Source organism: Artibeus jamaicensis, unplaced genomic scaffold (assembly GCF_021234435.1).
Source record: "Artibeus jamaicensis isolate MK-2021 breed Jamaican fruit bat unplaced genomic scaffold, CSHL_Jam_final contig_233, whole genome shotgun sequence".
NCBI classification, from domain to species: domain Eukaryota; kingdom Metazoa; phylum Chordata; class Mammalia; order Chiroptera; family Phyllostomidae; genus Artibeus; species Artibeus jamaicensis.
Window position 1 is genome coordinate 62,108,514 of NW_026521486.1, and position 15,771 is coordinate 62,124,284.

General features: G+C 38.9%; 1 protein-coding gene across 1 annotated transcript; it reads right to left on the bottom strand.

Moving 5' to 3' along the window:
• Positions 1-9,388: 9,388 nt before the first annotated feature.
• LLPH (LLP homolog, long-term synaptic facilitation factor) lies at positions 9,389-15,674 on the bottom strand. The gene is made up of 3 exons (XM_053661443.1): positions 15,353-15,674; positions 13,943-14,148; positions 9,389-9,755 (listed from the first exon to the last, which is right to left on the bottom strand). Exons 2-3 carry the CDS (start codon positions 14,139-14,141, stop codon positions 9,577-9,579), a joined length of 378 nt encoding a protein of 125 aa, XP_053517418.1. The 5' UTR covers positions 14,142-14,148; positions 15,353-15,674; the 3' UTR covers positions 9,389-9,576.
• Between the last annotated feature and the right edge of the window lie 97 nt (positions 15,675-15,771).

Consider the following 15,771-nt stretch of genomic DNA (forward strand, 5'->3'; position numbering starts at 1 on the left):
TTGATCTTGCAGCCATGGGAAGTTTCCTAGCTGGAGAGTGACATTTCGGAGGGAATGTTGTAAAAGGCTTAATTTACAGCCCTTCAAGTGGGCCCCAGACAGGCATCAAGGCAGCCACACACTCCTGGAAGGATTAATAGTTTCGGCCTTTGGGGAAAGCGGTTTGGCAATATGGATCAGGAGTGTTTTAAAGAAAAGTTCATACTCTTCTGGAATTCTTCTACAAGAATATAACCAGATAAGGATTTACATGTATGGTCATTAATATCACAAGAAAATATTTTAATAGCAAAAATATTGGGAAAAAGTCTAAATGTCCAAAAATGGGCAAATAAGAAAATTTATAGTTTACGCGCAAGACAGAATAAGAGGGAACTTATCAAACAACACTTTCAAAGAATTTTCAGAGGCATGGGAAAAATCTTCACGATACAAAACTGTGGGGGGAAAAATGATCTAAAATGATACAGTGCTAAGATAATCATGAAAATATACGTATGTGTACATAATCTCTGGTGGTCGGATTAGGAATGATTGCATTCCATTTAAACTTTCCTAGATTTGCTAATTTGCTACTGAACCCATGTGTTACTTTTATAAAAGAAAAAGTCACAAAAATAAAAAAGAAATGGACAACTACACAGGTGAATTAGAGCCCCGACAAGGAAAAAACAATCAGGAAAAGGGGGCTTGTTGTTTTGTTTGAGTTAAAAGATGTCACATCACTTCTGAGGCGAACTACCAGTTCGCCTCAGCTGAGGCACAGCTACCAGTGCAAAATATCTGGCTATTAACCACAGCAGACACAGACCTGGAGAAAAGACCCCCAGTCATACACAATCATTTCATTTAGCAGCCCTTTTGTTAGAGAAAGAAAAAGAATAGAATGAATCCTGACATTTGGCAGAATGTTACTGTTTTGTGTGACTCATTGGGACCGCGTAATGGTTTAGGAAGAGATTGGTCTGAGAGTCGAGACCTGGGCTCCTGGGCTATGTTCTGAACTCCTAATATCTGGCGAAAACTGGGACCTCAATTTCCTCATCTGTTAAAAAACACAGGGTTAAAATAGGTGATCTCTAAAACATGTTTCAGCCTTAAATCCTATACTATTTTTGTCCGTATTAATTTCATGTTAATGAAACCAACCTGTAAGTGTATTTGGGTAAAACATTTTCAGCTAGACCACCCACCAAATCAAACTAAGCTGGAATGCTTTCATACGTGCCAGTATTCTAGGTGCCATATTAAATTAAAACAGAGTCCTTTCCTTAGCATCTAACATTTCCAAAAATGGTTCATAGACTTAAAGGAAAAGTTAGCTATGAGACTTTTGAAAAGCTTTACAATGGAATGATTTTTTGGAGTGGGGGTGGGGGGAGTCCAAGGACTAAAAGAAGCTCATTTAGAGGTGGAAGGTGGGGAACACCTCTACACACACACACACACACACACACACACACACACACACACCTCGAAAACCCTCTCATGTCTCCCACTTTGCTTTGATACTTAGTGAGGATCAAAGGGTGAGTTTGATTATCTTTTTCTTTTGGACACAACTGCTTCCAAGTAAGAAATTTGGGGGCTGGGGGGACTTGCAAATATAAAATGCAACTGAATTTCTTTAACTAAGGATGGGAGCATGAAACAGATCCAACTCACCTGAATTTCCAAATAAGAACAAAAGTATTCATTTTATAAGCACTGTAAATGTTTAAAGCAGGAGGCAGCCAACTTTTTCTTAAAAGGACAGACAGTAAATATTTTAGGCTGTGCAGGCCAGAGAAGGGTCTCTTGTCATAACTACTGTGCCTTCGTAGCACAAAAGCAGCCATGAACAAGCAGGCATGACTCTCTTCCTATAAAACTTTATTTACAAAAACAGATGCTCAGCTCCTCTGCCTGCCCCTATTGCAAAGCATAATTTTTATTCAGGCACCCAGTTAACGTTAGGAGATGAAGGTGAAAAGGAAGAGGAAGAAAAATATAATGAGTGGAAAGACTGAGATAAAAAGGGAAGAGCCAAGTAGGGAAGTGATTTGAGACCAAGAAAAAAAGATTAAAGTAATGCCGACACAGAAGAATGGGGGAGAGAGAGGGAAACAAAGAGGAAGAAAGACAAAGTGATTAAGAGAAACAGCATAGAAGCAAGAAATCTATTTCTACTATTGTCCGTGAGTCACAAAGAAAAATGTGGGTGTGTTTTATAAACAAAATCCACTTACAACTAAACATGGTGGGATTTTTTTCCCCTACAAAGTAAGTTAAAAATGTTTGGCTCATAGTTTTAAGTTTTTACTTAAAAATTTTAAAAGTAATATGCAAGAAAAACAGACTGAAGAAGAAAGACTAAAAGTAAAGGGATACACAGAAAAGGGAGATTCACTAGAGTGTCCCAAATGGGGACCAGGGCAGGGCAGTGACAGGCAGAAGGGAAGAAGAATGTGTCAACCCTCGCTGTCCTTTCAGTGTCCGCCCTCTGGAATTCGAAGTGCCAAGTGTGACCTGCGACCCTGTGTTCTCACCCGAGATTTCCTGGTCAAAATCTTCAGCTGGCACATGCCCAGCAGTAACATGGCCATCCCTGTTCCCTAGCCCTGCAACCCATCCCAAGTCCAAGTGGTCTCAGCCTACACTTGCCTTTCCAGAAACTGCTCAATGTCAAATTCCTCCCTGGCACTGTGAGCTCAGTGTGTACTCTAGTCTTTAATGACAAGGGTGGAAAATTAACCATGGGTCAATTTCCTCATCCATTGGTCACACCTTAGCATTTCCTTTCAATTAAGAGTTACGCCAAAAGGACCTCGAGACCTATGGGGTCCTCTGCCACTTCCGTTCTAACCGCTAAACTATGCTCTTCGGTTCTGACCTTTTAAACCTTGTAACCTGAGATGTGAGTGTGAGAAAAGAGCATAAAGGATTTATAACCGTCAGGCAGAATTAAATTTTAACCATCTTAATTATGTGGGGCTCTCCCCCTCTCCACTCCCTTCCATTTCTTTCTGTTTTTATTTCATCTTTATTGTATTTTTTCCATTACCGTTTAGTACCCTTACACCTCCCTCCCCACAGCAGTCACCACACTGTTGTCCACATCCATGAGTTCTTTTTCACTTTTGCTCAATAGCATTCTGTCTCCTCCAGAGATAATTCAACAGCCTCTTTTCAACCTATACCTGGCTTTAAATAACACTCACATTCAGGAAGTTCTTCTTTACATTTAACCCAAATCCCTTCTGCTACAGTTAAAACCCATTTCCTCAGTGGAGATTTGGAACAGCTGGTTTCCATTCTCTTTATGGCAACTCTTCTTAAAGATTCATAGGCTTAGAAAAGTGGTCCATACCAACTTCACCTATAGCTTCCTTTTCTTAAGCATTTTCCAAGAATATTTTCCTATACATTTATCAATAACCAATTGCCTAGTCTGTGGAGAGTTGACTCATTGAGCAAATTTCTACAGCTGAAGAAAAACAATAGCCCCTATCCAAGTACTCAAGGGATTACCTGAATTATTAAATACCTGTGCTTTTTCTAAAACACTTAGTTGGAAGTTTGGGACAGAACAGAAACTGAAACAAGAGCACAATACTTGCTTATGTCTGAACAGGGAAGCATGTGGGAATGGCCAGTCTTTGGCCAACTGCCTACAGCTCTGCTCAGGCACATCACCTCTCTATGTGAGCAAGGCAAGGCATCTTAGAATTTTGACAAATAGCATCCAATGTTCGTCTCTCACTCAAATTTGTAATGTCTTCTCCCCATCACATATCTCAAACTATTTCTTCTCTAAAGCATTAAAAAAAAAATCCTGGAACAATACAAAAGATCTTCAGCTGACTTTTAGGAGCAAACAACATATGTTCTCGAACATCTGTGCTTTTCCCAAGCTATTTTTTTCCCCATTATTGTCAAGAGAAAAAAAGTTTAGTGGAATGTTTCTCCACAGAGGCACAAGTCTATAATACTCCCTGTTGATTACATATGAGACACAAAATATTAGTTTATTAAAAGCAGCTTCAACCACTGCTGTACAAAGCAGTTCTCTGATGGAATAGATTTATGAAGTAACAGCTGAAAGGTATGCAGATCACAAGATACATGACAAATGTACTTTATTACATGGATCAGAAATACCATATGTACTAGCAGTTACCCAACTAAGACTCTTTAAAGGTTTTGCTGATATTGAAAACTATAAAGACACAATGTGAGAACGCGAAAGTGTTTCATAAGATAGTGCAATGACAAGATAAGTCATCGCTTTAGGAAATTAAATACATTCTGCATATTATAAGCTTAGTGTATTATAAAACTATGCCATTCTTTAAATCAAAATGCAGGGGACTTTACCCCAATCATTGTTTAAAGCAGATGTTTATAACATTTTTCCAAAGTTTAAAGTGGAACTTAGTGGAATGAATGCCAGACTTAACATTCACAAATTTAAGAAGGTTTCAAATTTTGTTATTTCCACAAGAAGATACTAAAGCCTGCAATCATGTAGTGCCAAAAGACTATAGAGAGAGAGAGCAAAGCAAGCACAATACATGTCAGATGTGACAACTTCCTGCAAAGCATTTCTTGACTGGAAAGGACTTCAGCAGCTTTCAACCCAAATTCCATGTACGGTAGTCTCCCCTTATCTGAGGTTTCACTTCTGTAGTTCAGTTACCTGTGGTTGACTGTGGTTTGAAAATATTAAATGGAAAAATCCAGAAATAAACAATTCACGCCGTTCTGAGTCGCGTGATGAAACCTGAGCTGTCCAGCCTCCCTCCTGCCGAAGACAGGAATCTCCCTTCGTCTCATGCATCCACACTGTACACACAGTCCAGGAAGATATTTGAGAGAGACCACATTCACGTAACTTTTATTACAGTGTACACTTGAGCCTTGAACAATGCAGAGGTTAGGGGCACCAAACCCACCTCCCACACAGTTGAAAAATGTTGTATAACTTGGACTCTCCAAAAACTTAAATACAGTTGTTCTTTGGCATCTGAGGGAAATGGTTCCGTGACCCCTCCCCGCCGCTCCCCCCCTCACAAATCTGCTATGCTGAATTCCTGTATATGGAGTAGTGTGGACCAGCACATTCAGTTGGCCTTCTGCATCCCTGGATTGCCCACTGCAGATCAAAACCAGTTTTTTCAATCTGTGGTTGGTTGAATCTGCAAATTCGAAACCCAGGGACAAGGAGGGCTGACTGTGTATTTATTGTAAAGAAAAAAAAAAAACCTGCCTGTAAGTGGACTTTCACAGGTTAGAATCGTGTTGTCCAGGGCCAGCTGTATTGTTACAAAGTTTCTATTTTGTTATTAGTTGTTGTTCATCTCTTACTGTGCTTAATATATAAATTAAGTTTACCATAGTTTCAGTATAGACAGGGAAAAGCATAGTATATACAGGGCTCAATACTCTCTGCAGTTTCAGGTACCCACTGGGGATCTTGGACTGTATCCCCTGCAGGTAAGGGGGGATTGCTATACATCATCTGAATCCATTCTGCTACCTTCCCACCAGGTGGCTCTCCAGCCATAGCTGCACAGGGCAGTCAGTGCTCCTAAGGCTGCCTGTTCCACCGCCCAACATCTTGGTTAAGTTCTTCTTAGGTTCAATCAGTCTGTCTCTGAAGCTTCTTGTCACATGCATTCATTTGGGCTCCATTCTGAAGCAGTCCTGCTCACTAGTTAATGGTGGCATGAACTTGGGCAAGTTTACTCATCTCTTCAAAACTGTTTCCTCATCTGAAAAGAGGAAGAAGAAAAGTATTGATCCCACAGCACTGTTTTAAAGGGTTAAATGAAATAACATAGGTAAAGTGTTTAACACAGGATGCTGTCTCTAAATGTTGGTTATTATTATTAATCTACCAAATGAGTCTTTTTTCTTTTTAATTTATTTTATTGATTATGCCATTACAGTTGTCCCATTTCCCCCCTTCATTCCCCTCCACCCTGCATACCCCCTCCCCCACCATTCCCCCCTCTTTAGTTTATGTCCATGTGTCACAAGTTCTTTAGATTCTATACTTCCCCTACTATTCTTGCCCTCCCCCGTCTATTTTCTACCTACTGTCTATACTCCTTATTCTCTGTACCAAATGAGTCTTATATGTCATCACATTCTGTTTTTCTCCTGCTCTAAAACAGGTGGAGAAGACCCTTGGCATTGAACTGTAGAAAATGTAGGGTTTTCGTAGGCAGGCACAAATATGGCCCCGGCTTTCCTGCTACATTATGGGGTCCTGAGCACAGCAGGGGCCGCTGACCTGGTGTGAGTACTTAACAGCTCCCATTCCCCTCCAAACCCTTCCTTGTAAAATTGGTATGCATCTGTTGCAATGGTATTTCTATATGCTGGCAAATACAGGGCAACAGAATTCCATCTTATGCCTAACACGATGCCAGGTGGCATCAGAAGTCAGTCACTTAAATAGTAAGCTTAGTCAACAGGCCAAACATCTGCATTTCAGTAGAAGTATTTATAAATTTAGCAATTCCTTGAAGCCTCTTTGTACTTCTCCCATTTATCTTATTTTGTGGCTAACACTTCACTGGTCTAAACCACACATCACTACCCCTTCCCATCATTATCCAGTTCATTTCAGATATTTAAATCAAGTCATTATTAGCCAGTTTTTTTATCCTCCAACTCCTAAAAATCATATCCCAGCTAAAATTCAAATTTTGAAAACATCCAAACTCTCTAATAAGTGAATATACTCTGCTACACATTTATGATAGACAGCATGTGAACTAGTAGAGGAAAAGGAACGTACATCAATGTGACATTAGAAAAAAAAAAGAAGGGATCAAAATTGTTATTTTATTCTACCTTAGAGTTTTAACTGCAGTTCCTATTTCTTCTTTGATTAGTAGTAGCTCAAGCACTACTAATCTTGGACTTCATCTTTGGGGTTGGGTCAGCTCATTCTAGGGGAGTGCTACCTGGGGAACTCTGGTCCCGTTTAGGCCCAGAGATTTCAGAAGGGGTCTATAAATCATTTCTCTCCTAAAATGTGCTCTTTGTCTGGTCCTAAGCTTGCATCATGGATTGAATCAATAATAGGTACTCCCTCCTAAAACTACCTTTCTTTCTTAGAAAATCTGCACATTCTTTGTGGGCAAAGTAGCATTGTAAGATTATAGGCTTTGGAGCCTGTCTGTATTTGAGTCCCACCTCTCCCAGTTTTAACTGTGGGGACTGTGTGCCTCAGTTTCCCCATGTGTAATAGAAATAGTATTGGTAGCCAACTCACTGATTGCTGGATAGTTAATAATTTTAATTGAACAGTTTAGGATTAAATAATTTACACTAAGGCCGGACATATGAAGCAACTGATCAAATGAAAGCAATTTTGATTATCCTTAAATATTTTAATTTCTTTAAAAAACAAAAATAAAATGTTACGTCTATTCAGAATGTGATTTAGCACACTCAGTCTAATTCCAAAAATGATTTGGTGCTTCGCTTGAGCTCCACCTGCTGGTTCTACAGCAATTCCCTGGAAACCATGAGTCAAATAGAAAGATGATTAACTGTCAAAAAAAAGAAATTTTACTGCCTTAAAAGATAAAAGGACGTTGCTATATTTCTTCATTTATATCTTTAGGAATAAAGCAGCACCAGTGATCATATGTACCCCTGCACCCAACTTTGAATGCCTGTCTAAACGCCCTCCTTTGGAGGAAAATCTGGCCAGCAGTGCAACCCAACTCGGAGCAAGACAGTTGCCAGAGGCTATAGGACACTTAGAACACATTTCCCAAGTCAGTTTTTTGATAGTGGTGTTCTGATTTTCAATTTTGTCCATTTGAAGTTAAATCCTGACTGGACAAACTTCACAACATTTAAGTGACACATGTGAGATACATTTAAGTGAACATACCTACATCATTAGGAGGCCCTGGATGAAAGCTCAAAGCAACTACCGTTAGAGTCCAGTTAGAGGTTTTCCACAACAGAAAACATGTACATACATATCCTGGGCAGTGACCTCTGACCTTAACTAAGGAAAATACAGTTAAAAATACTGGACAATATTGCCAAAATATAAGTAAGCACTAAGCGTGTAACAGTGCTGATATAGACAATTCCCAATAGGGAAAAAAAAGTAAATAATTTAGTTAGTATACTTAGGCTTAGTCAGTGGCTAAATTAGATAACGTTACCAACTTTACTTCATATTTACTTACTTTTTCCTCACAAACTCCATTTATTGTTCATCAATATACTAAAAGGCAAAAAAGGCCATGAATGACATTTATTTTCCAACTCACACCTTCTATTTACTTGAGAAAACTTACTGTTTAAAAATTATCCACTAACTTTTCAGTGAAGTAACCACTGAGTAAATTGAGAAAAGTCTATTATATAAAATAATTTTTAAGATTTTACTGGCATTAAGTTTTATAGATTCAAAACGCCTAAAAGATTTGAGTCAGGTCCTATTTATCTGTAAATTGTGCCCCAGCCTTGCAGTTTGGCACATTTGTATCCTGACCACTGACTGACTTTACTGTAACAGACCTCACTCTCAACCCCGTTTTCCTCTGATGTCAACAGCCTCTTCTGAGCTGATGCCCGGTGAGGCTCCCTGGGCCCCAGCACCTGGGAAAGTCCCCGGCACACAACAGGACTCAAAGTAAGTATCTGTTGTTCCAATGAATGTAAAGTGATGGTTAATGTGATTACAGTGAAATTTCAGAGGAAATGTGAAGTTCAAAATACTTTACCAACATTTCCAATAGTGTTCTATTCCACTGAATAGTTCTATTCCACTGAATACTAGTTTCAAAGTTAAACAAGTTTCCTTATTGCTAGATCTCTATAATCCAACACTAAGTAAATACTGCTTGTGTATCTTCAAGTATGTAGCATTTTGCCAAAATAATGTGACCATGAGATGTATTTTCTTACCAATCTGGAAAAACTGATTTTGAGAAATCCTGCATTATATTAGGCGACATAATATAAAGACTGATAAACATCAAACCTGGCCCCAAGCTGTCTAATCTCCTTAAAAGATGGATCATACTAACTTGTGAATGTTAATATTCTACCTAAAGATTTAAAAGAACAATCTAGTCATCACTACTATAATACCTTAAGGCCAAATGAAAGAAAAGATATTCAAGATCTAAACAAAATACCTTTTATTATAAATTATACAAAATCAAAACTCAAAGAAGTACTACTTGTAAAATCCACTGATACTGTATTTTTAAATAATGCTATATAGTTTTCTTTAAATCTGGGTTAGTGTATCATTTATCTTTATTAATACCAAAACAGCCACAACTGCATTAGTACTTGGTAGAATTTTGATGTCTGATAATCCTCACATACCAATGGCATACAATTAAAATATCAATATAGATTTCACTCATCAAAGAAAATATTTTATTTATGTCTCCAAAACAAATTTAAGGAGTTATGTTGAGTTTGAACTGAAGAAAAAGGCCCAGTTACAATATGGAAACAACGTTTTCATTTGGTAGAAGCTGAAATCAGTGTACACATTCTAATCAAAGATGCCCCACGTGCCGCGTTTCACTTTTTAAAAGTCTACCAGGCCAACCCCTTAGCCGCCTTCACTGCTTTCGCTTTTCTTTTCCCCTTCCCTTTCTCTCGCTTTGCCTTCAGCCTTTTTCTCTGCCTCTGGTTCATCCATATGGGGTACTGTCCATGCTGGTCTAGAAGACTCTTCTTGTTTCTCTTAACATCAGTCTCCATTTTCATGTCATCTGAATTTTTTAAAAAAAGTAAAAACTATTATTAATACTCCTGAATGAAAAAACCACCCTGTAAAAAAGTATATTAATGCAACAAGAATATCAGAAGTGAAAGCGGCTGGAAACTACAAAAGAAAAACATCTCTTGTTTGTGTATAGCACCTGGACTATACACTGAAAACCCCTTACGACACATTCAATGAAATCACACACATGCCGCGCTGTGTGTGCCTACAACCTGCTATAGCTGTGTCTACAAAAAGTATTTGTGAGAAAAGAGATGCCATATATTTAGCCACTAAGAAACCTGCTAAAGATCCCTGTCACAAGTGTCCTTCTTTGGAATAATAAAGGTTAAATAGGGACCATTTAGGATGTGTGAATTTGAGTTACTGCATTAGGGATAAGTACATAGTTCTGAGCAAATGTGAATTACAATTCTTAAATTAACTGCATTCTTGAGCTACATAAGATAGTTGAGCCAATAAGAAAAGTACCCACATTTCTAATGGACAGGTCTTAGAAGTAAATGAGGTAACCTGGAATGAATGGCCACTTCTAATGACGTGAACTTGGAAGAGGTGGAGTACCAGAAAGTAGAGGCTTTATATGACAGAGATGGACGGAACACAGAGAAGAACTGGATACATCCTACCACATTTTTCTATCCAGATAACACACAGAGATCCAGCTCTCCTAGAGACTCAGCTCTACTAACAAGAGACGTGGCAGGAAGCTCAGAGCAACCATACCACAGCACATCCATCACCAATCTTATTTATGGTGAAGGACATGCCCAGAGTGACCCTCCCTGGGAACTGACCAGGGTACAGAAGGTCTTCCATGATCTCTGCCAACTGACATTATATTAATTCATTTATCTGGTTTATTTCTCTCTGCTCTAAAGCAATGTAAATTCCACTAGAATGAAAGTCATTTCTCTGATGTTCATCACTGCTTCCACAGTACCTGGAATAGTGCCTGGTATATATTAGCTATTTAATAACTCATTACTCAATGATTATTCTGGGTGCTATTCTAGGTTCTAGGGATATAGTGGTCCAAATATCCTCCCTGCTCTCATGAGGTTTACAATAGTCTGTTGAGGAGAATAACAAAGCAAACTTCAGCCTATGGTATGCAGATTTTTAAAGAGTGGTTCTGGCCCTAGCTGGTATGGCTTGGTGGATTGAGTGCCAGCCTGCGAACCAAAGGGTTTCTGGTTTGATTCCCAGTCAGGGCACATGCCTGGGTTGAAGACCAGGTTCCCACTGCGGGGCATGTGAGAGGCAACCACACATTGATATTTCTCTCCCTCTCTTTTCCCCTCCCTTCCCCTCTCTCTAAAAATAAGAAAATAAAATCTTAAAAAAAAAAAAGAAAAAAAGTGGTTCTGTATCTCTCTGCACCAGAATCAGATTAAGTAGGACATGGTAGACTCTGCTAAGCACATGAAAAGACAATGCAGTATTTTAAGCACAATAATGATAAAATTTGATCTAGATTCTAAAAAAGGTCACAATGATTGATAGGCCGAAATGAATCAGAAGAAAACGAGAACTCAGAAGCAAAAAGGCTATCGTAGTTCAGCCAAGAGATAGATGATGATTACAGTGAAAGCATAAATGAGAAAAATGGATAGATTTCAGATGCTTTTTGGAAATACTCAGGATGTGCTAATGGTTTAGATGTCAGAGATAAAGGAAAGAGGAATCAAAGGTAACTACAAGGTCTGTGGCTTAACAAATTAAGTGGGTAGTTGAAAGAGTAGAAGGGGAAACATAAATTTGAGGGCAGAGATGAGGAACCATGTTGAAAACAGGCAGATTACTAAATGCGGAGACCTGCCCCCCAACCTCAGCTCCATCCCATTCAGTGTTTGAAATACTTCAAACTCGAGGGCAGCCAGACATTCCCCCAGGCAGGAGATGACAGAAAAGACCTATAGGTTTTAAAAGAGATCTCCCACAGCGGAACTTTCCAGGGCCAATCCGGTCACTCTGCAAGTCCAGCAGGTGATAAGCCCTACTTCACACCTTGCCCCCTGCCCACAAGTTTCCACCCAACAGACATTTTAGTGTATCACTTTCAGATATAAACAAGTGCTGATCACCAGACATTGGAGAAAAGCCTCCAATAAGAAAGAGACAAGAATAAAGAAATGGAAGGGAGAAGGAGAACCCAAAAGGAAGATAAACAATGCATAGAAAAGATCAAAATTTGTAAAAGAAACCGTAATTAATACCCTCAGTGATATCAGAGAATAGATCTATAAAGAACCTCAGCCTACTAAAAAAAAAACATTTTTAGAAATTAAAAATATACAAAACCAAGTAATTCAACACAAGAACCAGATGATAAAGTTCAAAAAAATTACAAAGTATAACAAAGGAAACAGGAGAGAAAATAAAATTAAAGGATAAATCCAAGAGACTCAGGAGTGAATGGGCAACTAGTATGCAGAATATATAATTTAAACTACATATATATAATATTAAACATGTTTTAATTAACCCACTGCAATAAAATCAATTTGAAACTTGTAAAAAAAAACTACAACTCAACAGCAAAAAGGCAAATAATCCAATTAAAAAAGGGACAAAGAACTTGAATAGAACTGGAACCCTTGTAGATAGCTGGTAGGAATGTAAAATGGTGTGACTGAGAGAAAAAGCAGTAAACCCAGAAGTATCACATGACCCAGCAACTCCACGCATAATTATATATCCCAAAGAACTAAAAACAGGTATACAAACAAAAACTTCTCCAGAAATATTCACAGTAGCACTATACAAAAGAGCCAGAGGTGGAAACAACCTAAATGTCCACGATCAAATGAATGAAAAAATAGAATGTGGTACATACATTAAATGGGCTAAAATTCAGCTTTAAAAAGGATGTACTGATACACAGTAGTATCTGGATGAACCTCAAAGAATTATGCTAGATGAAAAAAGTCAGACATGAAGGGTCACATATCATATGGTACCACTTATATGAAATACCCAGAATAGGTAAATCCAAAGGGACAGGAAGCACATAAGTGTTTGCCACAGGCTGGGAAGACAGAAAATAGAGACAGACTGCTTCATGGGTATAAAGTTTCCTTTTAGGATCATGAAAACATCTTGGAAATAAGGATGATGGTTGAACAACATCATCAATGTACTAAATCCCTCCTTCTCTCTCTCTCGGTGTAACATTCCAGAATACCTTCAAGCTGTTGTGAATAACCTAGCAGAAAAGAGATACTGCTAAGTAGGATGCATGAGCACAGTCCAAGAATGGAGAGGATTCAGAACAAAGGTGGAGATACTGCCTTGAGAGAGTATTAATGAAAGAGGAAAAACAGACCACACATTCAAATTCTTATAGACTTGGACAGTGGGAAGATGAGGGTTTCTCTGTTGAATGTTCCTACTTTTCAAAGTTGAAGTAAAAAGCTTTTTGTAATTTTCATTCATGGGGGTGGGATGTGAAGAAAAAATATGAAACCACCATTGTGAAAAATGGGAAAGGCAATTTCTAAGATTGGAAGGTTAAGGAATGCTACTTTTTCCCTTAATCACTGGATACCACATAAATACACTCGCATTTTAAGACCCTAGGTATTGTGAGTACTTAATTTATTTTGCTGTCAAAGTGGTGTATTAACCATGTTAAAACCAGAGAGTCCTCTCCTGTATTGAAACTATTATATTCAGCCTCCAACTTTAGACTATAATTAAAATATAGAGGTCCCTAAAAGCTGTCAAAATCAAATACAAGGAAATGCTGATTTTCGGGATAACAATATAAAGGCACAGGACTCTTAGAAAGGGAACTATTTTTTTGCAAGGGGTAAAATGAAGAAAGACCTACTTTTATCCTGCCTAGTCTTTGACTGAGTTGTGCACCTTCCAATGATGGCATCCAAGTTTGTGTACTACTGAAGCACTGTCTATTTTTGAGACATTTAGGCTATTGGGTAAGCATCAAAGGCCCACTCTGCTTATGAAATCATACCTGTTGACACAAACTGGCTATAAAATAGTTTAATGTAAAATCTCTAGTAGCACTATAAGCCTTCAAAGAATAATGTGGACATAGCAGGAGGTTTGTAAGGAAGCATGTGTGGGAATGAATCAAAGACAGGGTAAAAGGAAGAAAGAAAAGTCACAAGGAACAATTTTTTTTTTAAAGGAAGCATATAAACTCACCTTTTTCATCTTTCACCACACACTGGACTTCAGAATGTTTGGGCACCACCACAGTTGCTATCTCTTGAACATCTTTCATTAACACATCAGTGTCTACTTTAAGAATACTCTTTAGTCTGCTAAGTTCCTTTGGGGCATTCTTTTTTCTCTTTTCAGCACGCATCTTCCTCTTCCACTTACTCCGTAAGCTTTTAGCCATGTTTTATCTGGAAAGTTAACAAAGATACATATTTAAAAGCAAGTATTTACTATAAAAAAGGGGCAGATGCTTGGAAAACCAGATCAAAAGGTATCTCTACAAAACATGAACAAAGAGAAGGTAAGACTCTTTACTGTTCATGATTTATGATGGCTTACTGTGCAACTCATGTGAGGATCAACATGGCTATACACAGCCATTAAAGAATTAAGAACACCAAATCAAACTACCATTGGTCACTGGCTGTAAGTGAAGCCAATTCTGAAAGTTTCTGGGATTTCCATACAAGGTACGAAAATTTAATTCCCCCCCCCCCCAAATCCTGATTTCACTCTACAGGACACCCACCTAAGTCATCATTATCCACCACCTCAAGTCAATTTAACTATTCTAAACTTGACTGTTTCCACTCTTGCTTTCTCTCCATCCCTTATTCCCAGCCCCAAATACTCCACAAGGTGGTTACTGTGACCTTTTAAAAATTTAGAGCACACAATTGCCTTTCTTTGATGACTTCCCACCTCCTACCAATATGTTCAAGATCTAGTTATTTGTGACCTGACCCCCTACCCTCCTTCAACTATCTCACCTTATGCTCCATTCTCACCCCCAGGAGCCAATTACATCAGAAAAAAGTCCAACTGATGACAATGCTGGGAGAGTGGGGATGTGATGAGGGGTGGGAAGGAAGGGATTACAGGGATTAAACAGAATTTAGAAGGAAACTTTTAAGTGCTTTATAATTTCATCTTGTGTTGATAGATTTATGGTTGTGAAGTGTATTGTGTTAATTATACATCAATAATGACGTTATATATAAATCATTAAGACATGACTGGGAAGGGGTTGGCTGGGGGGGAGGAGTCCAAAGTGTCCACTTCAGTAACTTAAATTTGTTTTCCTGTGCCTGACAACTGATCTTTTCAAGCCTTGCTCCTTTGATAGGTCAGAAAGGCCTTCTCTGACCCTGTAAGCTCCCCTCCTTTTATTCTCCATGCTTTCATCCTCTTCCTTCCTTTTGAATACATGCTACAGTCTGAAATTATTTATTTTCTGTCATCTCCGGTGGAGTGTGAGCTCCATTAGGTCTTTCGCCTTTAGATCTCCCAATACATAACTCTTTGGATATATACAGCAAAAGCTAAATAAAAATCTGTTGAATTAGTGACTATTGAAGTAATATTTCTTTTTGGGCGCCAGCAATAACAAACTGTCTTCTTGTGTACAGCAACTCATGCCCCGTACGCGGCGGGATTAGAAGCGTTTCGTTAAGCAACCTTCAGGGTAGAGGTTAACCTGAGCGAGAAGGAAGACCGAGGTAGAACTTCAGTTCGTAGAGAGCACGGAGAAGCCCAAGGACAGCACCAAGGCCACGAGATACCCTCGCCCTCAAAAGAGGCTTGTCTCTCTGGGCCGGGCTCAAGCTTGTCCCGCGATGGACCAGGTTTCTCCACAAGTTTCTCTCCGAGATGCTACAATCAGCCGCAAGACCCACGTTCCACTGGGTACCAACTCACCTGAACAGGTCCACCACTCACAGTCCACACACTCACGGCGGCCGGAAGTGGCCTCACTTCCGCCTTCCGGCCTTCCCTGCCCACTTGCTCCCGCCCCCCACTCCTGCGCATTG